The 26,841-nt window shown below is 40.8% G+C and overlaps 3 protein-coding genes across 5 annotated transcripts; 1 reads left to right on the top strand and 2 right to left on the bottom strand.

Annotated features, from left to right (window-relative positions):
* Positions 1 to 1,200: 1,200 nt before the first annotated feature.
* Positions 1,201 to 11,437, bottom strand: prox2 (prospero homeobox 2). Of its 2 annotated transcripts, XM_029493914.1 has the most exons (6): positions 11,385 to 11,437; positions 10,467 to 10,567; positions 7,317 to 8,902; positions 5,311 to 5,418; positions 3,701 to 3,895; positions 1,201 to 2,084 (listed from the first exon to the last, which is right to left on the bottom strand). In XM_029493914.1, the coding sequence occupies exons 1-6, from the start codon at positions 11,390 to 11,392 to the stop codon at positions 1,917 to 1,919; spliced, it is 2,166 nt and encodes a 721-aa protein (XP_029349774.1). In that variant the 5' UTR covers positions 11,393 to 11,437; the 3' UTR covers positions 1,201 to 1,916. The 2 variants fall into 2 exon arrangements, with proteins under 2 accessions (XP_029349774.1, XP_029349773.1); XM_029493913.1 differs by lacking the exons at positions 10,467 to 10,567; positions 11,385 to 11,437 and adding an exon at positions 10,257 to 10,377.
* Positions 11,438 to 11,742: 305 nt separating this feature from the next.
* On the top strand, positions 11,743 to 17,839 carry dlst (dihydrolipoamide S-succinyltransferase). Its single transcript, XM_029494162.1, has 15 exons — positions 11,743 to 11,896; positions 12,755 to 12,788; positions 12,882 to 12,921; positions 13,278 to 13,339; positions 13,447 to 13,521; positions 13,656 to 13,711; positions 13,947 to 14,055; positions 14,142 to 14,315; positions 14,497 to 14,582; positions 14,677 to 14,774; positions 16,047 to 16,177; positions 16,584 to 16,657; positions 16,744 to 16,827; positions 16,967 to 17,134; positions 17,535 to 17,839. The coding sequence occupies exons 1-15, from the start codon at positions 11,834 to 11,836 to the stop codon at positions 17,667 to 17,669; spliced, it is 1,389 nt and encodes a 462-aa protein (XP_029350022.1). The 5' UTR covers positions 11,743 to 11,833; the 3' UTR covers positions 17,670 to 17,839.
* rps6kl1 (ribosomal protein S6 kinase-like 1) lies at positions 17,624 to 25,046 on the bottom strand. Of its 2 annotated transcripts, XM_029494161.1 has the most exons (12): positions 24,867 to 25,046; positions 24,030 to 24,146; positions 23,369 to 23,542; positions 22,967 to 23,091; positions 22,430 to 22,522; positions 22,199 to 22,246; positions 21,573 to 21,705; positions 20,038 to 21,414; positions 19,868 to 19,957; positions 19,625 to 19,707; positions 18,950 to 19,045; positions 17,624 to 18,856 (listed from the first exon to the last, which is right to left on the bottom strand). In XM_029494161.1, exons 3-12 carry the CDS (start codon positions 23,502 to 23,504, stop codon positions 18,746 to 18,748), a joined length of 2,292 nt encoding a protein of 763 aa, XP_029350021.1. In that variant the 5' UTR covers positions 23,505 to 23,542; positions 24,030 to 24,146; positions 24,867 to 25,046; the 3' UTR covers positions 17,624 to 18,745. The 2 variants fall into 2 exon arrangements, with proteins under 2 accessions (XP_029350021.1, XP_029350020.1); XM_029494160.1 differs by having other exon boundaries at positions 17,624 to 19,045.
* Between the last annotated feature and the right edge of the window lie 1,795 nt (positions 25,047 to 26,841).

Here is a 26,841-nt window from a genome sequence, read left to right as displayed (position 1 = left end):
AAGCATGCTTTGTTTTATCAGAGACTCTCTAATACAGAACATAATTTCATATCGTTCTGTTTAAGTTGAAGCCTAGTCAGCCAGAGGCAGTTAAACAACTGAAGGTATTTTCTTTGTTTTCTTTCATTATATCAGAGGTTACCAAGTCTTGTTCAGAAAATGTCACAACAAATTAATTTGAGCAAAGCACTTTGGTTGAACCAGAGGCATTTTAATTGAGTTGAGAATATAAATCAATTTACTGAAGAAGACTGATCTAATTGAAAAGAAATGTCTATTAAAAGATTAGTTAGGTTTATTGTCTCCAGTCTTTGTCATCAACCAATTCAACTAATGTTTTAATTTCCTTAATGTTATCATTTCTGATGTAATTGGTGCTTGGGTGACTAACAGGTTTTCCAATTAAATGTTTGTTTTTGGGCAGTGACAACGTCATCTCACACAGTGACAAGAAACAGTATACATTTATAAAAGTGGTCCGTGGAATCGTGCAAAGTCTTCATTTAAACAGCACACTGAAGCGTTTCAGTAAAAGTTTCAGGAATAAAATCACCTGAAAACATTCAGAAATAGTATTAAGAATTTTCTTAATACTTTGATGACTTACTTAGCTCGTCGAGACTGAAACATACAGTTGATGTTGGATTTCATTCACTGCTTTGATTGCCTGGTTTACATAAAGCTCAAGGCATCAAAATGATCGCATCTGTGATTTTTCTGACATCACCAATATGTGTGTGTGTGCTGGCGATTAGTGAGCTTTGAGCGGGTGCCTGGAAGAAAGAGTCAACTGGTTTGTGGAATTTTGCTTTGGTGGCACAACTGTGATATGAGGTCACCTCGGGCATTAGTCATTAGCAGGGAATGCATTGTGGCTGTTTTTAAGACATGGCAGTTGTCCGCATCCGCAGTGGCCACACAATGAATGCTGGCCTTAGAAAGTTGACTTGAATTGGCTTCGGTGAACAATGAGAACAGCATAGTTTGGGGGACATTTAACAGCTGGCTGCTGGACGTGGATTAGAGGCACCTTAGGGGCTCAGCACTGGGACGCAGTATTTTTACTGGCAAGTTAAACATTTACAACCAGAAATAAAACTTTTTCCTGGGGTGTCTTATATGTTGTAGGCATAAAAAATGTGTATTGATTGTACTGATTATTACCATGGAAAACCATAACACACTTGTCTTATATTATAATTTAGTGCATCTTTAATTTCAATCATCATCCAGTACAATATTTGTGACTGAAATATCTGAAAATCATTGTTTTTTACATGACTATTATACATAATGAAACTCACTCACAGTCATTTCACATGTACATTCTGTCAAGCAAATAGTTTAGAACAAATTCAAAGAACATTATCTAACATATAACAGCAGTGCTTGTACAATTACATGACACACAGCAGTGGAAAAAATGAAATGAGAAAAAAAAGAAATACTGACAATAACTCCTCCAAAAAACTTCTTCTAGTTCAGCTAAATAAGGCTATGCTAGTGATTACATCTTTGTAAACAATTTTAAACACCCACAAACTCAGAAAATCTAAATGTCTTGAGGCAGATTATATAAGAGCAAATACTAAACAACAACAGAATAAACCACAACAGCTTTAATAATAAAACCAATAGTTGCTTCTTCACAAAAGTAGAACACAATATGTCAGACCATAGAGCCTTAGCTTTTAGGATTTTGTTTGTGTGTGTGTGTGTGTGTGTGTGTGTGTGTGTGTGTGTGTGTGTGTGTGTGTGCATGCTTCTCACAAATTTACAAAATCATTATTCAACCAACATCTATATTTCACCTCACTAAAATTAAAATGCACTACAATAATTGATGAAATAATACTGTTGAGAGACTAACTTCAAAAATTGCCACTTCCTTTTCCTGTACATTTCTCCACTGATGCCTATAAATAAGAAGATGTCTTGAACTCTTCTGGGACATCACTGTCCAATTTACAGATCACCTTGTATATGGCCTTTTTCCAAGAGGGGTCTGAATCTTTGGCTGCAGAAATAGCGTTGTAAAACTCATGCAAAGTGATTTCAGCAACCTCCAGGAATCTGTCAGGAACCTGTGAATGAGATTTAGAAATGAAGTCAATATAGTCGGAAACATCTTAGAAAAAAAAAAAAAATCACTTGATGTGCTAGAAACATATTGAAGCTCTCTTCAGCTTTCTCAAAGTCAAAAATATATGAAATGAAGACCAATTCTTCAAACATTCAAGCTGATGAAAGGGAGCTCATCTCTTTGTTCTCTGCACACATGGAAACATTAGAGACAATGCTGCAATCATTAACTTTCATTAGACGCTTTTTTGATTAGCTAGTCTTCCTTTGTTCAGCCTTAGCTAACTCCTGGTAACTTTCTTCTGAGGGATTCTACCTGCACCGCTGAAGCGTTATGATGGATCCCACCCGGACTATAAATAAAGAAGTAGAGGATTAAAATTCTGATATTTAGAAGTTTAAGTAAATTTATAAACTTGACGATAACTGTGTCTAAGTGAGCATTTGGTCTGGGCAAAATCACAATAAGAATCTGGGAGTTGCCCATAATGACAGCAAAGTCCATGTAGTGCATCAGCGAATGAATAGATGCAAAGGATGCTGGGAGAAAACCACCCTTCAGCCCTTGTTTCCCATCCACTGGCCAGTTAGCGGTGGATGTTATTTTTCTTTTCCCTGACACAAAAGCATCCCTGGGAAAGGAATGTCTTGGTCCCAAGGTAAAGAAAACGCTCGTCCCTTTCCCACCAAACAGCCTTCTCCCTCAGAATCCACAACGTCTTTCTCAGCATTCCGCATCAGTAGCAATCTCAGTCTCACTCAGGCGTGCTGGTCCTCTAATCCTGAGTTGTTTTAGTGGGATTTTGCGGCTTCCTCTTCCCACAGTTTGATGAAGCATCACTCTGGAGTTTAGATAATGGCTCTAAGGGCTGGCCAGCCACAGGTGTGGTGTGACACACAGGTCAGAGCATGGACATACATGGCCGCATTGTAGGTTAACAGCAGGTCTGAAGAAGGCATGTACTCCGATTCTTTGGATGAATAGATTGATATTTGGGGAAATGTGCTCGTTCGCTTTTGGTTGGAGAGTTAAATGAGAAGACTATCTTAGCCTGGCATAAAGATGGAATGATGGAAGATGGAAACAGCTAGACTTTGACAGGGTACTACTTCACGGCCTCTGCAAGTACTTCAAGAATTTGTTCAGCGTTAAGAAATTGTCCTAGTAAAATCTTAAATATACACCTCTGTTTTTGTGTGCACAAGACATTATGTGTTAGATGGTGAGATTAAACTTTAAATGTGCTGGCAGTTGTATTTTCTTGCCTTTGGACAGAGCCATTCTAGTTGTTTCCTTTTGTATCCATTCTTTGAACTAAGCTAAGCTAACTGATGGTTGGACACCAACCAATCATCTCTAAAGACAGAAGCTAAACATGTCTTCCAAAATGTTAAATAACTATGAGTGGACGCTCATAGAGCAAGGACAGATGGCAAAACTGAATGTGAATATGATATTATTTTAAGCATGCATTGTCTATCTGTTGATGTGTGCATGGATACCCAGTTTGAGAGAAGTGAGGCTTTTGACAAAAACCTCAGAAGCAGGAAATCAGCTACAATGATCACACAATACAAGTGCAACATAAAAGAGAGATGACTAATGAATGACACTTACATGGAAGTCATTTGCTTTGTTGTAGTGCATGTTCAGAGCCCGGAACAGCTCTGAGTCCCTGCCAACTGTAATGTCTTTGACTTCACTGATGCCATCAACAATGGCCTGGCGGGCAAACTTTTCCATCTGGATGTAGTAGAATTCCCTGAAATTACTGAACCACTTGATCAGCTGAGAGGTGATGCAGCGGTTGAACTGGAAATGGAGAGAAAATTGTTCAGAAATTAAAAGAACACCTGAAGCCCATCACAGGTGAATCCAATTTTTCACATCTCTTTAAACTGAACAATCATTTGCCTGCTTTTGAGCTCCCTGTGAAGATGTCAAAAAATCCCCAAAACAAAAATGCCTAACATGCCTAAAATTAAATATATAATATCAGACTTCAAAATGTGGCCTTAATAAAAAAAATTGAAAATATTAATTTCTGAATTTTTCAACTAAAAATGAAAGAATTTTACTTGCTTTGGTTTTATAAAGTGTTTCCATAATTGACTTAAAACCTGCAGTTACCACCTGTATGGCTACATGCCACCTAATGGTCTGTCACTCCACGCAACATTCATCGCTCTGATCTTTTCCCACCAATGTGCAGGGTGAAAAAACATCTGTCAGGGCTCTGTATTTCTAAACTCAGTCTTGACATTAGTCTTGTTATTCTATCTCATCATCCAGAAAGACAGAAAAAAATGCCTAAGGGCTGGGCAGGCATCAAAGACGCTTCTTCTCTCTGGTGTGTTTGGTGAGAAAGCGGCAGCATAAGGACAGAAGGAAGCTTTCCTCTCATTGACTCAGGCTGATAGGATGGAATCAGACACTGGGATTAGGTGCTCTTTTGTTCAGTGCCACTTCCCACCATAGGATTGTAAGCAAGGAGGAGACGTTCGCAGGGCTGCAGCAACAGCATCCTCCCCCCTGACCCCTGGGGTCAGAGCAGATTGAGAGACAGGGGCCCACGAACTGGTGTAGACAGATCCAGGAGACAAGATAGGACAGCAGAGGGAAGGTGTGTGGAGAGAATTGGAGGGGAGGCACAAGAGGGCATATCAGTGGGAGTTTGTGCTCCAAATAGTACGGTAAAAGAAAAAAAAAGAAGAGATAAACAGGAAGAATGAATGAAAAAAAGCTAATAACAGGATGCAGATATGGAGATAAGAGAGAAGACAAAAGGAGGAGACAGAAGAGGAGGCATGACATGAGAACAAGGCCAAAACACACAGGATGTTGTGTTTAGGGCTGGCTCACCACCGCCTGGTTGCTGCTGCACAAGTCTCCAATACCAACTCTCTGTTGACACTCAATAGCAGTGCCTTTCCTACAGAGTCCTTTGTCAGTCCATTTGCTGACTGGAGTGGCTTTTTTATAAGAGAGAATGCCCCTGTATCTCCCTCTGCCCCCAGGACATACTAGCAGCTCAGTGCCTTTGTTATTTAAACCCTCTGCGTTTTTGTTTCTCTCCTCCGACACACTGCTGATTTTTCTGTCGCAAACACACACTGACAAGTCGATACCGCGGAGAACAAACAAATCTGCTGATTGTTTTACATTTTTTCAGTAAAAGGAATTTTTTCTAATAAGCATAAATGGAAATTGAAAAAAAAAAAAAATACCTTGACATCAGGGAAGAAAGTTTTCAGCACATTGGAGCTGGGGTAGCGGGTGTAGAAGAACATGAGCTTTGCCTTCTTCAGATGGCTCGGGGTGAGACCCTCCTGGATGTTCACATTTAGGTTAAGGCAGAGAAAAACTGACAATTATATATAACACACAGCATACAGGCCTGTGCAAAGTGATAGTATACCAGAGTATTGTGTTGCCTCAATCTTCAGCTAAATTGAATTTCACTAAAGAACAGCTTGGCATTAACCAGGGAGTCAATAATGACCCTAACATGTGCTTATTGGCAAAACAGAATTACGAATTAGATTAGGGATTTTTAATTAGAGAGCGAAGCACTTCATGCCTGGCAGTTAAGACAGCATGTTTTGAAATGTTGTGGAAAAAAGGAGCTGATTTTCTGATATAATTAAGTTGATTTAAAGATGACATATGTTGGTATATTTTTTTTCCCAAAAAAACAAAACAAAACACTGCAGCATTGTCAACTTCAATTACAAAGGAATGAAGGGATGTCGATTATATACATTTATAATGTTTATGAGGTTGTATGGTATATCTAAAATTATCAGGAAAAAAAAAAACATAAACCATTTGCTCAGCATGTTGTGTCCCACACAAATTTACTTAGCATATTGCCTGCAACAAATGCAATTCTTTTCAACTTTTCTCCCCGTGGCAATGAAGATGCACAGGAGCGTTTTCTCTGTAGTACACCACTACGCCTTAGGTCATAATATTTCCTTATCAGGTCACCACACCATTCCTGTATTAGGAAGCCTACCTTTGAAATAAGGAAGTTAGAATGAAAGATTTATGTGGCATTGTTCAAAGAGAGGGAGATCTCTTTGCACAGTAAAGATGAAGCAAACCCTGTCTAATGCTCCTCGACAAGAAAATCAACAAAGATGAACTTAATTTTAGGACCTTTTTTTAGATTGTTGACTTTATAATGACCAACGAGCAAATTATTGGGTTATTTCAATTTACATTTTAATTGGAATGATTAAATGTAGATATTATCCTAATCATCCTGATTGTGGATATTAGCAAGAAAGTGTTATTTAGCTTTCCAAACAATAGCCAAAATTTTCCTCCAATAGAGCGACTTGCAGCTTCTTTGAGGCAGAATATACTGTTATCTTGCAATCTATTTCAATCATGCACATTCTGATAAAGGTATCCAACAACAAATGCTCAAGACGAGAGCTCAAGTGTTGTGGTTGGGAGGCACTTGTGTTTTCCACTAGCACTCAGAAATGACCTTTTAGATGCACCCCTATCACTCTGATGATGGAGAAATAGATCCTGCACCTTTTCAAGTCTGAAAAAACGACGCTTCCTGAAACAGAAGCCGATGCTTTCTCTGCCTTTGAAAAATTGGCTTTTGTTCCTGGCAATTCTTATCAAAGCCTTGTATTCCTTTTTATTTGTCTTTTTCTGGACTTAAAGTCATTACACTGCTCAGATTAAAGAAGATGCTATAATTTTCTATGGGGTTAGTAAGATCAAAGAAAAAATTCTCCTTGAAGTTTGTTACTGGAACTGCCAAAGCTGCAATGAACCTCAAGCAGCCATTGTTCAAATGGAACGGCTGAATATTAGAAGACTGTATAAAATAAAAAGGTACATAGAGTATAAATATTATCAAAAACACTGTATTTGATAATATCTATACTCATCAGAGTTTTCATTAAAATTTAGTGGGTTTGTTGATTTTGAGTTTATATCTTGTTGGAAAAAATTGAATTAAATGTAGTCATTCATTATTAGAAGTTTTATATTTTCATGGAGAAGTTACAGGATTTTTACATCACTGCGTCTTCAGCCTACAGATATAAGGGACCTGAGTTTTATCTCAAATTTTTACCAAGTCTAATAAAAAAACGAGTTCTTCAGTTTAACCACAAAACAAGTGTCCTGGTGATATTTGCATCGTGAAGAGTCAAAAGACAACAGCACATTGGCTCAAACAATTATCATTTAGGTGAAAGGATATGTTGAGGGACATGTAGGGGTTTCGCTCGGCTATGCTCTGCAGCTCACCGCACTCAATCTTAACGTGAGGGAGACACAGATTGTCGACTGTCACTGCCCCCAGGGCGGAGGGACGGGAGTGGTGGTTGAGATGGCTGGATGTCACCTTGGATCTCATGTTAATGGTGTCCCACGGCAGGTCTACTGAGTCTGGGGAGGTCCTGTCCATCGATGGGGGCAAGCATGGCAGACCCCCAAAGTTGGAATGGGGCCCATACTTGAGAAGGTGTTCAAGAATCTGGCTGTCGTGCAGAGGGGTGCTGTAATTGAACTGAAATGGTGTCTGGTGGACAGGATAGGGCCTCTTCACCGTTGGGGTGACTGAGCTCAGGGGGGTCACAGCCGGCTTGCGGACCACCAGAGACAGCGCCTCTGTCTGGTCCTGTGGGCTCTGAGCCTCAGAGTTTTCGTAGTACTCCAAAGCATGGGGTTTGAATGCAGCCTCCTCAGACTGGGGCTGCTCCTGGATGGAATTAGCCTGCTGGCTCTTCCTGTCTGCACCCACGCTCATCTGCATCTCTGGAGAAGAGCACATGCACGACTGAGGGGACAAGTCCAGACCTGAGGAAGACACCTTCTTGAACACCCTGTCCACACACTCATTAACAGCCCGGGAGAGCTCCTGTTTCAGGGTTTCCTGTAGATTCTGGCTCTCTCTTTGGTGCACCAGATAACCAACTACTTTCATTCGTTCCTTATACTCTCTGGTCCCCCTGCTACTCTTCCTCTCAAAGTCCTCTTCAGCGCTTATGTAGCGTGACTCTGTGCCTTCTCCCTGGGTATCATGCTCAGCAGCCATATCTGCCTCATCTCTGTTGTCCTGTTCAGAATCATCCTGGCTGTACACTTGCAGGAACTTTTCCTGGAGCTGACGCAGGAGCCTTTGCATGCTGTGGAGCTGCTCTTTCAGCTTGTGACACTCCTCATCTTTAGTGCCACAGTTATCACTATTGCTACTCACTGGTCCGCCAACACTGTGCTCCTGATGCTGTGGCAGCCTCTGTTTCCGTTTGTTCTCCCTGTATGCCTCCCTGGTGTCTCTGGCCTCTGCTTCACATCTCTCGTTCTCTCCGTGTTGCTTGCCGTTAGGAGAGCCAGCCATGACCCTGATGATGTTCTCCACCCTGGCTCTCTTGGCCTGCAGGTGGTCATTCACAGGATGCTCTCCATCCGGACTGGTCCCTGTAGAGATGTGACCACCAGGGGAGGCAACTTCCACTGTGCTGTCCTTTGAGGAGACACTGCTCTGATCCTCCTGGCCAGAGTCAGCGGCAGTCGAGCTAGAAAGGTAGAAAGGGCTTTCATCTAGTGCCCTCTTATTGTGGATTGTCTTGCGAAGGAGCTGAGAGATGATGGATCCATTGGAGTATGAAGCCAGAGGCTCATCATACATGTTTCTGCGGAAGCATTGTAACATGACATCAGGCTTGTCGTCCTCTATGCAGCTTTCACTTGAATTGTGCATGTTTTGGTCAGACAGACTGAGGTTCATGCTCAATAGAATTTCAGCTCCACACGATGAGTCTGAGTAAAGTGAAAAGCAAGAATCTGAAAGACAGAAAAATGTAACAGTTAAATAAGATAAATTAAATCAAATTAAATACATTTGTACAGTCTTTGTTTGTTAATGCTTTATATTAGGGCTTGTATATTTAACATGTTTAAGTTAATAAAAGGCCCCACATTGAAGAGTGGCATTCAGGTAAGCAGCTTTGACAAAAGCATGTAATTTTTCCAAAGATTTAATTTGAAAAATTATGACATTAACCTAATAAATACAACCGTTGCAGGTCATTCTGTATTTTTGTTTGTAAAACGTGTCACTTTAATTTTAAATTAACATTATATCATTATATAACATGATATAAACCCCCCCTCCCCCAAAAAAAAGAAAAAATTACATGAGCCCAAGTTCTGTTAAAAAATTAAATAAAATAAATAAATCATTGAACTTGAACAATGAGCGAGTGCATACTTTTGTTGTTTCATCTTGGGGTAATAATGGTTAACACAAAGGAGAAAAACTGTAACTGTGTTACATCCATGAAAGGTAAATTTCAGCTCTCGAAGAATATACTGCGCGTATGAGAAACAGGTCTGTTTATACATTATTTACAAAAGAAAATATCAGAAATACCTGTTTATACTTAATGGTTTTCATCTTGAGTGATGATCAAGAGCAAAAGCTGAATTGCCTGATTCTGGGGTCACTGGCTTCCTTCCCTTTAACTGTGTATTTTTTTTTTATTATTATCTATTTATCTATTTATTTATGTATATTTTGTGCTTAAGACAAAATTTTGAAATTTCATGAAATATATATCTGATTATAAAAGTTGCATAGATTGACTTCAAAACACAAGTCTCCTTTATTTATTCATTGTAATACATGAATCAATTAATTCTGTATCAGTAGTTTACTCAAGTCAAGACCCACTTACGTTTCTGCATCCTAATTTTATCCTAAATAAGCAGCAGAAAGACAAAAAGACCTCGAGAGCATAAAATAACTTGTCTCTAAGCAAAGTTTAAGAACATGGAAAACATCCATATTTTGTGGAAAGCAAAACTTAATATGTTCTTTTATAATTTAGCCTACAGTTTGAAAATATCCTGCAATATAACCTTGTGCCCCTATAATATATTATAAATGAATGAATAAAGAGTAGATGCCCACTGCTTGGAGGAAATCAGCACATCAAAATCAAAATGTCTTTCAAATTCGAAACTACCTGTAATCTTGTGAGGTGTGTTAATGTGGTCCGATATAAGTTACAGTTAGCCACAATGAGCAAACCTAATATTTGTTTCAGTTATGAAACAACAAAGAGTAACTTAAACAGTAAAAATAAAAGATAAAAAAAAAAACCCCAAACACTCGATAACTCTATTTCAAACTCACCCGATGTGATTCCAGCTGTCAGTCGCTCAGTGGAAATGTGTGTGTGACTCACCGGTACAGTTCTGACTCGTGAAACCACTAAAGTGACTTTTGAGGCGCACTGATGCGCAGACATGCACTTTGTCACACTTCTTAAGGAGCTGCAACCGCGTCTAACACACACAGAGTGAGCGGCACTGACGGTGACGGTGAGTGATGATGGGACCTTACCTGTTGCGCCGGGACGTGCTGCCGAGCGGATGGCCTGCGCACACTGACGGGGACAGGGAGGGTGCGGGAGAGCCGGTGGATCACACCGAGCTGGGGCGTGGCTATCGGAAAGAAACGAGAGGCGCCCATCAGCCATGTAATGTCAGGAGGAAAGTGTTTGCAAGGTGCCGGTTTGATCACCTACCCACAAGGGTTTCAGATCACAGAGCTAGGACATTCACTAATGAAATTACCAGGAAATACTGATGCTGCACACAGTTTGGAAATATCCATTAAGATTCATAGATCTTCACTAACATCAGTCTAGAACTGGCAAACAACCCGGCCATTACATAAGAATATAGACTATTGCTCTTCTTTTATACTTTGTCTGCTGCCAGGCTGCTCAGAAAATAAACTGACACTAAGAAGAAATTAGTGAAGACAACTGAAATGTATTACTAAATATATGTAATATATAAGTTGAATTATGACAAAAAGATAGATAAATGTAAAAAAAACGAAACAATTGCTCATGATAACACCATTATAGTTAATGGCCTACTCAAAAGCAAGCTTCATCAATTGAAACACTTGACCTTTCACTATTATGTTCTAGTCCCGTATATATTTTTTGAATCGACATATTTTTGCATCAACTTTTATCCAATCCATTCAGTTCTATTCTGTTTTATGTTTGACCATCGATGGGAACAACGGCGTTACTTTTTTTCAGTAACGAGTAATCTAGTTCACGCCGTTACCGTTACTGCAAAAACTGCGGCTTGTGACGGTAATTGAAGCAGTTTTTTTTTTTTTTTCTTCATCAGACCAACTAGGTCTCTGGACCGAGAGGTAAAAACTTGTTTACTGTTCATCTTTGGTTAGCTGGCACGAGACAGTCGCATAAATGATGACCATTGGCTGAGGTGTCGTTACTCATTCATTCATCTTCGGTTCATCCGTTCCCGGGTAGCAGGGAGTGCTGGAGCCGATCCCGGGTCACCCTGGACAGGTCGCCTGTCCATCACAGGGCCAACACACAGAGACACACAGAGACTAACAACCTTTGAAAACAACAGCTGCAACAACTGCATCCTTCTATTCGGTGTGTTCTGTTTTTATATCATCATATTTTGGCATGATCTTATCTCTATTCTACTTTTGATATTATCTATTTAGTTTTTATATAGTCATCTCTCTTCTGTCTCTCCCGTCCTGTGACTGGCTGTATTTGATCTCAGTGATCAGAGGGGGTCAGAGGGGACCACCCCCCCCCCCGGGTCGGAGCACTTGGTTTGTCCCACATCGCTTCCTCGGTACTTGCCTGGCTTGCCGGTGTAACTGGAGTTTCCCGTCCGCTGACAGGCTGCTGTCACACAGCCACCATGTTATCCCATTCCCGGTGTCTGACCAGGAATTTCGGCCGTTCCCTTTCTGCCATCCGCCAGGTAGGCAACGAGCAGCCCGGCTCTGAAGCCTCGAGCTGTCCGGGTCCGTGCCGGTCGCAGCTAGCGTTAGCTTTAGCCGGAGGTCCGCTGTAGGCCGCGAACAGGCCGTAACATTGTAGCCAAGGACAGTCTGACACTTCTCTGTTAGGGCTTTGCTGCAGTCTGTGGTAAAGGTAAAACCTGGGCGCTTTGTGTCGAGCTGCTCTCACGTTTGCACACAAATGATCCCCGGTCCGTGTTCATTTACATTTACGCTAATGTTCATTATTTAGTCGGCAGCTAACAAGAACATACTAGCCAGTGTGAGCTAAATGTATGGGCAGGTTAGCTAGCTGTTTCTAGCTGTCGTGCCGAGGTCATATTGTAGCCTAGGACAGAAACCGACACTCAGTGCAGTTATATTTATTAAGTGTGCTGTTTTAAATTTAAAATGGAATTTAAAGTGCAAAATCTACAAAATCAAATGTTTGTCAAGTGGTTGTTTTAAACAGTTAGAGAGGTTAGAAGCTTTAACGTAGCAGCTAACTTCGGTACACAAATAACCTCAGCATTTGCTGGTTTAGAGTCTCATGCAAAACCACTCCAGCCACCTGTTTGTCAGATCATTTCTTTAAGCCTGTCAAAGGTTGTGTGGAGCACTGACGTGACCTTTGACCCAGAGCACATACTACTCCCCTCTTTGCCGACGCCACTGCCTGTTGTGTACCATCTCCACTGACAGTTATCTCTTTTATCCTTGTTATTTGACTTGGTGTCCCTGTTATCCCTTTCAGTAATACGCATTTCTATAGACATGATATGATTGTGAGATCGATTGACAGATAAAAAGTTTGTAATGCCGGCTGTGTCTTGTCACAGGGGAATAATGTGTTAGCTCGTCGGGCCACAGCAGGTATGTGTCCTGACTGTCCAACCTTGAATCTCTATTTTTGCTTCTGCATACAGCTGTTATAACAAATTATTTGTTATTGTTTTTCTGCAACAGCTCTATCAGCCAGCCATTCCATCACTTTCAACAACAATGTGTAAGTACACATGTGAACATTTTTATAAGAGAGAGGAATCTTAGTTGTCACGATTCAAGCACACAACCTATCACTCTCCAGATATGTTACAATTACTATAATTAATATGCTGTTATTATTAACAGTCTGTAGCCCCTCACTTATCAGCATAACTGAGAAAGTATTGCCACGATACACTATCACAACACACTTTCTAACTTTCAGTATCTCTGTGTATCAGCCAGCCAACCCCAGTTTAAATTATTCATGTTCTTCCACGCATAAGTCAAATTTAAAGCTACCAGTATAGTCATAATTGATGTGTAAACTTTGTACTTTTGCTCATTGTTTGATTGAAAATTTTCTGTTATCCCCAGAAAATCTGATCCCCGTTCCAGCTTCTTCCAAATCCAGTACTTCAGGACATCTGTAGCCTACAGTATGTTTCACCTGGAATGCTCTTTTAGTTTTGCACTTATCAGAATATGAGGCACATAAGCTGGTGTTTGGAGGAATACATTAACTTTTCCTGTCACTGTTATCTAGGAGATGAAGTTGTCACAGTCAAGACCCCTGCATTTGCAGAGTCTGTCACAGAAGGGGACGTGAGGTGGGAGAAAGGTAGGGCAATTAAAATGTATTTGTCTTGTCACACTGATCACAACATAAACGGACTTAACAGAAGACAGATGGACTCTACTTGGATATTATTTTATTTTTTTGTATTTATTTTATTTTTTTTTTTATCTTTACAGCCGTTGGAGACACTGTCTCAGAGGATGAAGTGGTGTGCGAAATTGAGACAGACAAGGTAAAACAAAAATGTTGGTGAATGCATAGAATTGTTTGGCTTTGCCTATCAAAGTGAAATCCCTCCAAGTATCTTGATCAACAAAAGCACTGAACCTGGGATTTTAGTTTTCTTTACACTCAGATAAATGTGTGCTTTCAACACTAGATGATAAATGTCCTCAAACTTTTTGTATTTTTCTGTTAACCTTTTGATTGTTTTTTTTTTTTGTTTTGTTTTGTTTTTCTGGCATCAGACATCAGTGCAGGTTCCCTCTCCTGCTGCTGGAGTGATCGAGGAGCTTTTGGTCCCTGATGGAGGCAAAGTCGAGGGCGGAACTCCTCTCTTCAAGCTTAGAAAAGGAGGTTTGTAATATTAGAGTTTTTCTGATAACGTTAACTTGAACGAGCAAAATCTCCATTGTCATAACAGTTCACCTCTGTGATTTAAGCTGGTGCTTCCAAAGCTGCAGAAGCTCCAAAAGCTGAGGCCCCGGCCGCTGCAGCCCCTCCACCACCTTCTGCTGCGCCACCTCCACCTCCTTCCCCCTCAGCCGTGGGCCCCATTCCCACCACTATGCCCCCTGTGCCACCTGTGCCAGCACATGCTATGGACACCAAACCAGGTTAGTTGTCACCAGACAGACGGCGTGTGTCATGTGAGAGCTGTTTTGCTTGACATCTGTGCTCTTGACCTCACGCTTATATGATTAATCATTGTTTGGTTTTCTCTAGACAGCAACCTTTACCAGTCCCACTAAACTGATATCTTCAGATACCAACTGCTTCTTTATATCTTTTCCACAGTTTCAGCCATCAAGCCCACTGCTGCCCCAGCTGCACCAGCGGCCCAAGTTGAGGGAGGAGCTAAGGGAGCCAGGACTGAGAGCAGGGTACAGTGAAAAGGCCAAAAAAATTGTTCAGTAGAGTAAGAGCTTGGAGTTGTTTACTAAGACTGATGTTTTTGTACTGTTTCTATGATTTTAGGTTAAGATGAACCGCATGAGGCTAAGAATTGCCCAGAGACTCAAAGAAGCCCAAAACACCTGCGCTATGTTGACTACATTTAATGAGGTCGACATGAGGTAGGAAATTTAAATAGGTTGACCTACATTATTAAGACCTCACACTTTTTAGAGTGTAGGAGAACAAATCTGCCGAAAAAAATTGTCCGCATTCTCACGCAGTGCCAGCACAGCATAGCACATACAGTACACACACTGTATGCATATCAGTGTTGAAAGCTAAAACAACACTTGCGCAAATGGTTATGGATTGGAATCTGCCCAATAGGAAAAGCTTTTTGAAACCCAATATCCTCTTAAACACTGGAATGTAAATATTTGGTCATAATGCCATCTAAAACGAAGATAAGAATTGTTAAAACAGGTTTTATTAATTTACAAGGAAATGCTATTGTCTGCACTTGCCCCCTCCACTGAAGAGGACACTTTGAGGATTTCTTTTCCCTGCAAATGTGTGGTGTCAGCTTTCGGCTATTCAGGGTTTTCTGTGTATCCTAATTGGATTGACATTGATGGTCTGGAGGAAGACTTCCCAGGCTAGGGCTCATCTGGAGCCGAAGGAGCTAGTCAGAGCAGGAGGCTGAAGCATCTGCAGGGGCCCGCAGAGACCTGCGCTCTGAGCGAAAGAGCTGCCTCAACCGATATGGGCTTTTATGACAGCCCAATAAGATTTACAGGCTCTAGAAAGTGAAGATTTTTATCGCTTCTTCTCTCCTTTCTCGGAGAGTCTGTGTCTTGGGAGGGGCTAATTATGTTAGCGGAGAAATCCTAGAGCTTCAACAGGGTTACACACAGGAAAACAAACAATTAAAAAGAGAGATACAAAAGAAAAATGAGCAAAGGGGAAATAATTAGATGGCTGATTTCAATAGCTTAAATTTGCCATGATCTACTACTGCTTTTTTTATTTTTTAAACATAGAAATGCATAAAGAAAGTCTGGGTATATCTTAGTAATGATGCTATTAGTACTTTGTTTTGTATACCTTGTATGTGCAGTTTGCAATACATACAACAGCGAACTATCAAACATTTAAATATAGGATGTTAGTCAGTCAGAACCACAGATATAATTGGACAACCTCTGGATTTAAATATAGAATTAATTTTAAGAAAATTATTAAATCATGGTTCAGCAATAGGTAATCGCTGTATTTATACCATGAGTGTGTTTGAACACACAGCTTTCCTGCCTTTTTTCTTTTTATTTTCTTTTTTTTTTTAATTCCTAGTATTCCAGTTGGAGGATCATACCTTTGCCTTTAACATTTCCTGTTGTCTTACTACCAAAAAATGGGTAATCTTTGCATCTTGTTTTTCTATTTATCTTTAGCAACATCTCAGAAATGAGGAAGACTTACAAAGATGCCTTCCTGAAGAAGCATAACATCAAGTTGGGCTTCATGTCTGCATTTGTGAAGGCTGCTGCCTATGCACTGGCTGACCAACCTACTGTCAATGCTGGTATGGATAAAAAGACCTGACGCTTTGATATTTATTAAAAGTTGTGTCTGCACATTTGGTATCAAGTCATTGCAAGTGTGTGTGGTGAAGAACAAGATTGAAGTTTCAGTATCTTCCACTGCCAAACCTCAAAACCATCACAAATTTATTTACTGCTTTTAGACTACCCTGACCTATTTAGTGATACCACAATGGAGGAGGCTGCTCTGTATTGCTGGCGTTAAATGTCTAAAATTATCTTGTTGGGTTTCACGTTCCTTTTCAATTCTCATGTAACAGAAATGGTACATGAGAAAAATAAATTAATCATGCAGTGAAATTAAGTGGGGGGGTGACAGATTTTTTTTTTTTTTTTTTAAATCTGACTTTTCTGTGCACCGTATTTATGCTCTGTTTCTGTTGTCAGTAATTGATGACACAACCAAAGAGATTGTGTACAGGGACTACGTTGACATCAGTGTAGCTGTGGCCACACCAAAGGTGAGATAAGTGGACTACATTGTTAACACTGAGTGTAGGTACTTGATAGCCTACTTGATTGTAATGTCATGTGATTCCTCTGTTAGGGTTTGGTGGTTCCTGTAATCCGAAACGTGGAGGGAATGAATTTTGCAGACATTGAGAAAACCATCAATCTCTTGGGAGAAAAGGTGATATTTTGTGTTGATATTATTTAACATTTTGAGTTTTTGGAAGTTATTTTATTTTTTTGCTCACTTTATCTCACAGGTTTTTATCTTGTGCTTTCCTTTTCTTATGCGGCACGTAATTATGTACTTACATTTGTAGGCTCGCAAGAATGAGCTGGCTGTTGAGGACATGGACGGAGGAACCTTCACCATCAGCAATGGTGGCGTGTTTGGGTCCATGTTCGGCACGCCTATTATCAACCCACCACAGTCTGCTATTTTAGGCATGCATGGCATCTTTGACAGGCCTGTTGCAGTTGGTGGAAAGGTTTGTTTCCTCAGTCTTAAACATAATGCAAATATCACAGGATACCATGTTTTACAGTGATGTTAGTAGCTCCAACTGCTCCACCTTGAATTTATTATCCATTAATCTGCCAGTTGCCATTTCAATTCATCATTTAATGTCGAAAATGTAAGTTTGACGAGAAAAATGAACATCAGTCCAAAAGCCATAGAGCTTCCCTTCATGTGACATGAAACAGAAAGAGTTGAATGTTTTAGCATTTTCTTGTAAACCGACGAAGATAATCAATTATTAACATCTAGTTGCTGATTCATTTTTGATAAACTGGATATCAAATCTGCCTTTTTTATCAGTACAATTATACCTTTTTATTGCTGCTCAGTGTGTAAGAATTTGGTCTCAGTGGTTTCCCTGTGTTTAGGTTGAGATCCGTCCCATGATGTACGTTGCCCTGACGTATGACCATCGTTTAATTGATGGAAGAGAGGCTGTCACTTTCCTGCGCAAGATCAAGTCAGTGGTGGAGGACCCCAGGGTGCTGCTCCTCGACATGTGACCCTCTGTGAACTCTGGGCCCAACCAAACAAACCACCCTGCACACAAATAGTGGCTGTGCTCATATGCGCCATATGTCATTTTCTACATACAACAACAACAAAAAAAAAAAAAAAAATCACTTTATTGTGAGACAAATGGTAAATATAGGTTAAATTGCATAGCATTGTTTCATCATTCTGGTTGACAATGGGCACATTTTGGGCCAGAAACCAAGAAACACTATGTTCTAAAATGTTGAAAGTGGCAAAATCCTCATGAGAACATATGCCATCAGTTTCCCAAATTGAAGAAGAATCTCTTTATGGTGTGTAAGAAAGATTATTTAAGAAAATTTAAGTTTTAAACAATAAAAGCTGCATTGGTCAACCATAGGTTTTTGTTTTGGGTTTTTTTGTGTGTGTGCCAATATTGTCTTGGAAGTAGAATGTACAAGATCCAGGGCACACATTTTAAAGGGTGCATAATCCTCATGCTGACTCTTTGTGTAATGTAATGTGTAATTGTGAAATAATTGTTTCATTTGTTTTCGAACAGATGTGCTTATTACTGGCTGTCTTTGTGAATATTTCTGTCAGGTTCATATTTCGTTCATCTGAGTCATCTTTAGGACAGTACATATATTTAACAGTGACAGACTTGAAGCAAAAATAGATTAGTCAACAATTTATTGCCTAATATCCTTTCTTTTCCCCTCCAATGTCAGATGGCACATGGTCCAAAAATGATCTGAATTTAGGGCTTGGTGGTGTCAGAATTCATGTATCTATATAAAGTATTATAAATCCAAATAATGTACGAATGTATGAAAATTGGATGATGGGTACTTATACTTACACATCAAGGTTAACAGTCTGATATCTTTCCTGTTGTCTACGGGACATTGTTGACCAGTTTTGTTAATATTTTACAGTTTTTATTGTGTCATGTTTCTGTCGGAAGCATAAATGCAAAGGGAAGCATGATCCGGCGCTGATCCTTGGACCCAAGACAGCCTTCATTTCCCATCCAGGTGAGCTGCGGGGGATCAGGATGGTCAGGAGGGTCTGTGGTGTCTGTGGCTGGCAGCAGCCCGGCCTAGCAGCTCAGAGCTCGCCAGGAGATGCTGCTGAAGAAGGGATGGCACTTAATGTCGCTCACTCCTCCGCCTCCAGAGCCCAGCCGATAGCCGGCATCGTACTGAAGCAACTGCGGAGCAAAAGGAGAGTGGAGGCAGAGTAAGATAATAACAAACCACCGGCCGGTGCATGAATGGCCTGTCCCTGAACCCTGACCCCTGACCTCTGTCAGCAGAGAGGCAGCGGCAGCGCTCAGGTGGTCCGGGATGAGCAGCTGGGTGTGGGAGTGGATCCCTGCTGGGTGGAGCTGCCACAGCGGCTGAAGACAGAGTGAACAGAGACAGACAGTTTAAGTTGCAGAGAAATGAAGGCCATAGAGGGGATGTCTATGTATCTACGTATCTGAGTGACTGTGGAGGAGAAAACCTTCAAAACTTGGTTTAATGTTCGACAGCCTAGAACTTGTGGTGCAAATCTTTCCCATTTCAGGCAAAGTTTTCTGCAAAATTAAGTTTGGATTTCTCTCCTTACACTGGCACACGTGGCACCACCACAGGAATGTTTGCTAAATAATAATAAATATAATAATAAATAAACTTTTGTTCAATATAATGGTATTACATTTGCATCATTATAAACTTTAAAAACGATTTGTTTAAAATTTTGTTTTAGTCTTAATTAAGTGCACATGAGAAAAAGAAGTAAAGCAATGGGAATTTTTTTTTCTTTCCAAAAAAAAAATAAATAAAATAAATTCTCGATAAGCTCCAAAAAGTAGAACTGATATTAAGAATAGCTCAGGGATATTGCCTGTAGTTTTCATGAAATGTGTAGAATGACTATTCCAGTTCAGGTCGGTGCTCCGAGCCTGAACATGCTTGTGTGGCATTTTGCTTACCATCCCAGTGAGAAGTTCAAACAACAGGGCCCCCAGACTCCACCAGTCACAGGCTTCCGTAACTCTGGACACCCCACCAATTTCTGACAACACTCAAAAAGTCAAGTTTAGATGCATGCATGCACTTTTAACGGTGTTTTTAAATATTCCCATGCAATGCGCAGCACCTGGCTCTGACTAAAGCGGACTGACTGTATCTTGCAGCTAGGTGGCACATTACACTAAGAAACAGCCATCCTTTACCTGGAGCACAGTACATCTGTTCCATGGCTTTGGAGCTGATCTCTGACTGAACCTCACTCCACTGGCCGAAAAATGTCAAGCACACCTTTCCTGTGAAAACATTGCATTTGTTCAAAATCAATAGTATTGCACTTCCCCATGCTGCCTTTTCTATTATGTGATGTACTCACCGTTGCTGGTGAGCATTATATTCCTGGGGTTCAGATCCCGACACAGGATGCCTTGCTGATGTAGATTCTCCAGGGCCAGCAGAATCTGTGCTCCCCAGACACAAACCTCTGCCTCAGGAAGCCCCCAGCAGGTCTGCAAGGCCTTATCTGTAGGCCTGGAGGGCATGACCGGGAACCGAGGCAGGTGGCACCAACCATCCACCTCAATGATCTGGTCGTCTCCTTGCTGCTCAGATGCTTCTGATTTACAGAGAGCATTCTTATCTTCCTCAGCTCCAGGAAGGGCAGAGGAGAACCAGCCTACAAATTGCCCTTTTTTGGTAGGTGCTACCTTCTCCCTAGGACTCCCTAGGAATTCATAGGCTTCCTCACCTTTGTTTGTCCCTCCTGAGAGGGACAAGGGGACCCCTGAAAAAGCAGGACAGGAGTTCTCTGGGGTTCCTTTTGTGTCTGTGTGGTCAGAGAACACTGCTCTGTCTGTGCTCCTGATGACTACCATGCCATTTCTCTCCTCTGTGGTGGGACTGCTGCTGTCTTGTGTTGAGTCTTTAAATGTGTCTGAACAGTTGCCACTTAATACATTTCCTTGGTTACAGATGTTGGTATCCCATGATGCCTTGCCATGAATCTGGGTTTGGCAATGGAGAGGAAGATGCAAAATGGCAGGGGAAGAACTCAAACCATTATTTTCACTCTTTGGTGGCCCTGCAGTCATTAATGAGGTCTGATTTGTATGAGGTGAAGTTTGTGTGAGCGTGCTATGTGGGTCACTGTCAGTCACTGCATAGGGGTTCATTTTCTCGTAGACATGTGCTGGATCTGCAGCTTTCCAAGCAACCTCAAACTGAGAGCTGCACTCCATCAGACCCATTCCGGCTTCCCTTTTTTGGAGTTCTGACATGACATCAAGAGCTTGACTGATGCGAGTGCAAGAAAGAGGAAGAGCAGGCTTTTCCTGAGATTCACTGGAGTGCAAACACAAACTAGGAGCTGGTGGATGGATGTGGGTATTAACCTGTGTTCTTGGTGGGCCAGGATGCAGACTTAGATGATCAAGCTTGGTATAAAATGATGCTGCAGAGCGTGTGTTCTGCAGACAACCTGTCTCTTCGATGTAGGAGTGAGTGCCGCAGCTCTCCAGACGCTGCTGAGTCTCATCCCATGAAGTGTGGAAGTCAGTATCTGGGCTCTCATCGGTTAAATTCTGGCGAATGACCCCTGTGCCTCCTCTGCTGATATGCTGGTGGTCTGTGCTGATTGTGGGGGAGGTGTAGCTGGTCTTCAACTTGATGCTGGGCTGGCCAGAGCTGAAGCATTCTGGGTGCTCCTTGGCCTTTTCATTCCTCAGCTTCTTCAGCTTGGAGAAAAGCCTCCCACCTAAGATGACGGTAAAACCAGAACAGGGCTATCAAAATGAATGCAATGTATTATTGCTAATGTAGCAAAGCACCTTTGTTGAGTCATTATGAAAAAAGAGAGATCGGAAAGAGCATCATATATCTGCTGTGCTCTCACAGCAACTGTTAACAGCTTACCTTTGACATGCTCAAGATGCAGGTACACAGCATCCTCACTGACATAGTATCTTAACAACTTAACCATGTATGGCACCCCCTGAGGAATGATGGTTGGCTGCTCCCTGCTTTCCCAGCTTGACTTGACCAGACTCTGCAAACACGCATGCATGTAATAATTGAGCTTTTCCGAAAGGGACGTATGCACTTTTCTTTAGAAATGGAAAAATCTGTGCGAGGAAAAAAACCTTTCATTAAGAGTAATGTGGAAGTAGAAAAAATAAATAAATAAATAAAATTGAAAAAAAAAACAAGGATTCAGTATTGCTTGGACAGCCCATTTCAGAGATTAGTCTGTTACCATTTACTCTGGTGGCTGAAATTTGAGGTGCAGTTGCACAAGATTAAAGGGTGAGAGCTCTCAGGCAGATCAATGCTCAATGATACTCAGAGAGACAGAATGGAGGGAGCTCGCATCGACTGGCCTGCCGCACAACTTAGACCAGACTTCTGTCACAACACATCTCCACTGTGGGTGGATAGATGTCTAACAATGAGCTGTGTTTAATTCAAATGGTACAATAGTTTTGTTTTTTTTTGTTTTTTAGTCAGGACATTGTCTCATATTTGACGCTCTGAATACTCGCCTTTACAACGAATGTCTCCTTATTAACCATGCTCTGAACAACCAGGACCTTTGGCATAAAAAAAAATTAAACATATTTAGTTTCCCCCTGCAAAGCTCATACATTACAACAGCATGCTTTAATGGTTACGGTTGATGTGCATTTTAATTGCCTCACAAGGAATTCCAATGCACAACACTAATTAGAGATACTGATGGAGTAGATACTAAAAAAGAACAAAGTCTGATTTACCTTATCAGTCACTCCGACCACCTTACACATCTCCAGATCCTCCACGGGTGAACTCAAGTGTCTGATTGGACGAAACCTCAGACTGCTATAACCCTGATGATTAATGCCACAGATTATATTAACCTCAAGACAATGACGCACATTACAATGTCTCATCTAGGAAGCAACAAAAGACATGCCGGGAATGGAAACAATTTAATGCACCATATCAACTATTAGGCAACTAATGGCTTATTTCTTTTTTTCCCACCAAACATTTACAGCAAAGGAGTGACACAGTCTTTTAATCTTTTGTTTTTTTTTTTTTTAGGTAATTTTACTGTGACACAAGCTCTCATTCTCAAATAAGACCTGTGTGGGACTGACATGAATTGAACAATCAGTTACAGACAGATTTATTAATAAAGTTCTAAATGGATGCAAAATAAATCCAGTAAAAACAGGAACATGTTTCAAAAGATGCCGTCCATAAAAACAAAAAGGTTGGGTCTATAAAAACACTTACTGGTAAATGATTGCTCAGAGTTACTGTCTTACCCCTAAGTGAGAGCTCCCCTTCCCGAGGTTATCCTGTAGATGAGTGATGAAGATTTCTTCAGCTCTCTTCAGATACTGGGTTGTTTTCCTCTTCACAGCTTCCCGGCGATCTTTGTTGGGGTCCACTGTCAGATGGTTACACAATCAGACACCAGAGCAATACTGTAGCTATGTCAACAAACTGACTAAAGCGTTGGATAACAGTAGCACGAAGCTAGTTGGCCTTTCAAACTCTCAAATCTTTGTTTAACCTTTGCTCTGTGACTTCCTTTTTTTATTCTCAGCCACATGTTCCTGTCACATGTCTTATGTAAACACACCCCTTCAATTTCCCCATTCCCCGTTACAAATAGTTATCATAATAATAAAGAAACAAAAAAAGAAGAAATGTTCTTCACTTACGTTGAACCCCATTCAGCAGTAAGTCCACCCCATTCTTATAGTAACTGAAAGCCGCCTCATAGTCCTCATTGACCTCGCTGTCCAGTGCCATGCGGATCTGCTTGGCTGCCTCCACCAGGTAATCTCTCTTTGCCATTGCTGCCTTGTTTTGGACCAGTCAAGGTCCAACTGGGCCTGCGCAAAAGCATAAGAAGTAAAAAGCTGGGCTTTATTCACACAAGGCAGTTGACTTACCAACACACTGTTCGATAAAACAGAAAAAGAAACTGAATCTAAAAGTTCTCAAAGTGAATCAGTAGCTGTTTGGCTCTGGGCCCGAGCTGTCTAGAATTTCAGTTTAGCCTTTTTGTTCGCCTCGTACTTCCCTGTCTTGTCTTTCCTGTTTTATTTTGATACTACCATCTTGTTTTGTTTCAGACACCTTCACTTCCTGCCATTACCCTCTCTGTCCCGCGTTGAGGGCGAGTGTCTCCTAAGAGTTTTTACTGTAAACCTTTCAGATTCTTGACCTGTTTATGCCTATTGACTTCATCTTTTGCCTGTTTTTTCTTCTACTCTGCTCTGCTGACAGATCTCCAGTGTACCAACCCAGTTCAATAAAGGACTTCAGTCGTGACACAAAAAGTATTTCAAAGTCGTGAGTGTTTCACCTCGGACTCACCTGGTCTCCCTGGTCTTATCAACAACAGGTTGCATCTCTGTGTGTTGTCACAATGCTCCGTGTTCGTCTGTACCCATTGACTCCATGGCTTAGGTCTTTGCTGCACAGCATTATCACCTGTGCCAGCAGGAAATTAAGAGTTAACCTCCAGACGAGGAAAGGAAGTGAGTACAATTGTGTGCCTGCTATTTCTGTTGAATGGAAAGAAGAGCAGAGCTGCAAATGTCCACAGTGACAGAGATGAGTCAGAACACTGAGACACAGTCACATGTATAATATTAGTGATGTAGTCATTTATCCCCACAGGATGATTTAAACCTAAATCATCCTAAAGGTGACTACAGGGAAGGTGTTGACAAACCACTTGCATTGTTAGTCCCATAATATACGCAACAAAAACCCTGTTTGAGTGTGCCAGACTGTCAGACACACCAATGTGGTCTTAGGCATCCACCCATACACTTAGACAAATCACATGAAATGGATTAGTTCCAAGGGGCGAATCAATTATCTATTGACAGAATCTTTAAGATCTTTACAGTTATGTAATCATTTTTTGACTATAAAACAAAATGTGATATCAGTACAACACATTGTTCCTCTTCTGCTAATTTAGCTGCAGAATGAAACACACACACACACACACACACGCCCCTCTCTGGTTACAGTTATGGAGGTGAGTAAGGAGTGTTATGAAACACACAAAACCATCCTCAGAATCTGCCACTATCATCATCCTCTTAACATGCAACCCCATAGCTACTGTATAAGCGATCCGCCGTGGGAAACAAATATACAAATAGAACAGAAAGCCGGCGCTAATGTAAAGACACATACACTGCACCTGACGTGAGGCGAGCATGCCCTGGATCCTCCACCTCAGCAGCAGCATCAGCAGCAGGAGCTCATGTCTTCAGCAGCCTCAGCGCAGCTCATCCTTGGAGCAGGAGAGGAGGAAAGAGCCCAGGCGAGCCTGCCCATTGGCTGAGCATGATGTCACTTTAGGGTACCATTTCACACAAGGCTCTCACTTCCCCCCTCTCATCCTGACAGATGCTGGCCAGTTTAAAGAGACAGTGCTGTTTTTGTGTGCACTATAGGCCATCCTCTTGACTTTTACTCCTAAAATGGACTGCGCTCAGCTTTTATCGTTGACTGCTGACAAATTCCACAGGAGAAATGCTCCGTTTTTAAAATTATTAGGCATTGGGCCACCAGTTTTATCTCTTATCCATTATGAATGGAAGGATCACGCTACCCAGAAACAATAATCTGCTGGGTCTTGGTGCTCAGTACCAGATAGAGTCAGGCTCCAACCGCAGCACAAAGGAGAGTAGACCCCACCCCAAGAGAGGGCTGGGTTACAGAGCAGGGGGAGGGAGCTCCAGGGGAGCAGAAGGGAGCATCAAGGATGTGTCAGAGGCTCCAGTTTTCTCCCAAGGGATTGTTTGGTTCGCCTATTTCATTCTGAAATGACAGAAAACAGGACAGACCTATTCCAGACGGTGTAGTTTATCTGTACAGATATAGATCAGAAATGATAAAGTAAGATCAAAAAAGAAAATTTTCATTAGTCATAATAGCAGATGAAGAACAATAATTTATTCTCTGTTAGAATGCTAGAGGCATCATTGTACATGTTAAGCCCCTGATCAATACTCCCCAGTCTTAGCGTAATGGAGTAGTTGATTTCCTTTTATAGTTCAATACTCCATGTTGGTGAGAAATATTGCTGAATTATGTGCTGATTATGTTGATCTACAGATATTAATTCCTAATTCTGATTCCACATTTCCTATATATTAGTGATGAAAAAACGGTTTATATTTTTGATGTATTTAATGTTAAAGTCCTTACGGGTTTCTACATCTAAATAAAGAATACTAGATGCTCTGGTTCACACTGACCTTGTTTGTCTGAATTTCCGCCACTAACCTTAGGTATGTGGTAACTTTCTGCATGCATCACAGTTGGTTGTCAGGTAAGGTGTTGCAAAGCCCCGCACACGCACGTCTGTCTTCCACCCGATGTGGTTTCATTTCCTTTTCCATTGACTGTAAGAATTACTTTTGAGTTGTTTTACAAATATATTACATATCATACAATTCACTGAAGGACAATTAATATATTTAGCATCAACAAGCAATGACATTGAGAGCTCTGAAATTGGAAAGGGAAGCAGCAGTCAAGAGAAATTATTTATCTGCTGTCTGATTACTGTCCGATCTGATGTCTACTTTTAAAGCAGGTTATGCAGTCATGATGACTTTATAAGCAGGCTTGAGCTCAGTGCAGATGTGAACATTACTATATAAACATTGTGCTGCGATTGGTACAATTATTTCTCTTAGTGTTAAATTTTTTTTCCTTTAGATATAACTTCAGCTTGAAATTAGAAACTAACCTAACCTGAACATAAATAAATCTGTAACATTTTAATCTTATGTATTTAAAAAAAAAAAAAGAAAAAAAAACATGCATGTGGTGAGAATACACACAAATAAGATAGTATTTTTGATTGAGATTGGTGATATCTTTTCTCCTGTCGTTTAATCACATTTTGACTTTTAACATAACAACTAGGTGGAGCTGGAGAAAACACAAAGCTTACAAACTACTGACAATTCCTTAAATTAATTTGATTGAACTGTGGAATAAAAGAAGAAAATAACCATTAAATTCACTAGACAGCTGATATTTGATTTTTCTCTCCAGTTTGTGTTTTGATTAGCTGGGGCTGTAGGGTAATTGGTTCAATATTAATCTTAAGCTTTCATTATACCCTGGAGAAAAACTGAAAATTGAATACGAG

Source organism: Echeneis naucrates, chromosome 22 (genome assembly GCF_900963305.1).
Source record: "Echeneis naucrates chromosome 22, fEcheNa1.1, whole genome shotgun sequence".
In the NCBI taxonomy this organism is placed as follows: domain Eukaryota; kingdom Metazoa; phylum Chordata; class Actinopteri; order Carangiformes; family Echeneidae; genus Echeneis; species Echeneis naucrates.
This window is presented reverse-complemented; position numbering and strand designations above follow the sequence as displayed.

Bases quoted from the DNA above. Each gene is read 5' to 3' on its own strand.
- dlst (XM_029494162.1), top strand. From the start codon at position 11,834: ATGTTATCCCATTCCCGGTGTCTGACCAGGAATTTCGGCCGTTCCCTT. The intron at 13,340-13,446 runs GTATGTTTCACC...ACTGTTATCTAG, and splicing joins CAGGACATCTGTAGCCTACA to GAGATGAAGTTGTCACAGTC. The intron at 16,828-16,966 runs GTGATATTTTGT...TTACATTTGTAG, and splicing joins TCAATCTCTTGGGAGAAAAG to GCTCGCAAGAATGAGCTGGC.
- rps6kl1 (XM_029494160.1), bottom strand. From the start codon at position 23,504: ATGGCAAAGAGAGATTACCTGGTGGAGGCAGCCAAGCAGATCCGCATG. The intron at 22,247-22,429 runs GTAAATCAGACT...TTTATGCCAAAG, and splicing joins TGGTCGGAGTGACTGATAAG to GTCCTGGTTGTTCAGAGCAT. The intron at 21,706-22,198 runs GCGAGTATTCAG...GCGTGTTTGCAG, and splicing joins AGGAGACATTCGTTGTAAAG to AGTCTGGTCAAGTCAAGCTG.
- prox2 (XM_029493913.1), bottom strand. From the start codon at position 10,371: ATGTCTGCGCATCAGTGCGCCTCAAAAGTCACTTTAGTGGTTTCACGA. The intron at 8,903-10,256 runs GTGAGTTTGAAA...TCTGTCTTTCAG, and splicing joins GACAGCTGGAATCACATCGG to ATTCTTGCTTTTCACTTTAC. The intron at 2,085-3,700 runs GTAAGTGTCATT...TCTCATTCACAG, and splicing joins ACAAAGCAAATGACTTCCAT to GTTCCTGACAGATTCCTGGA.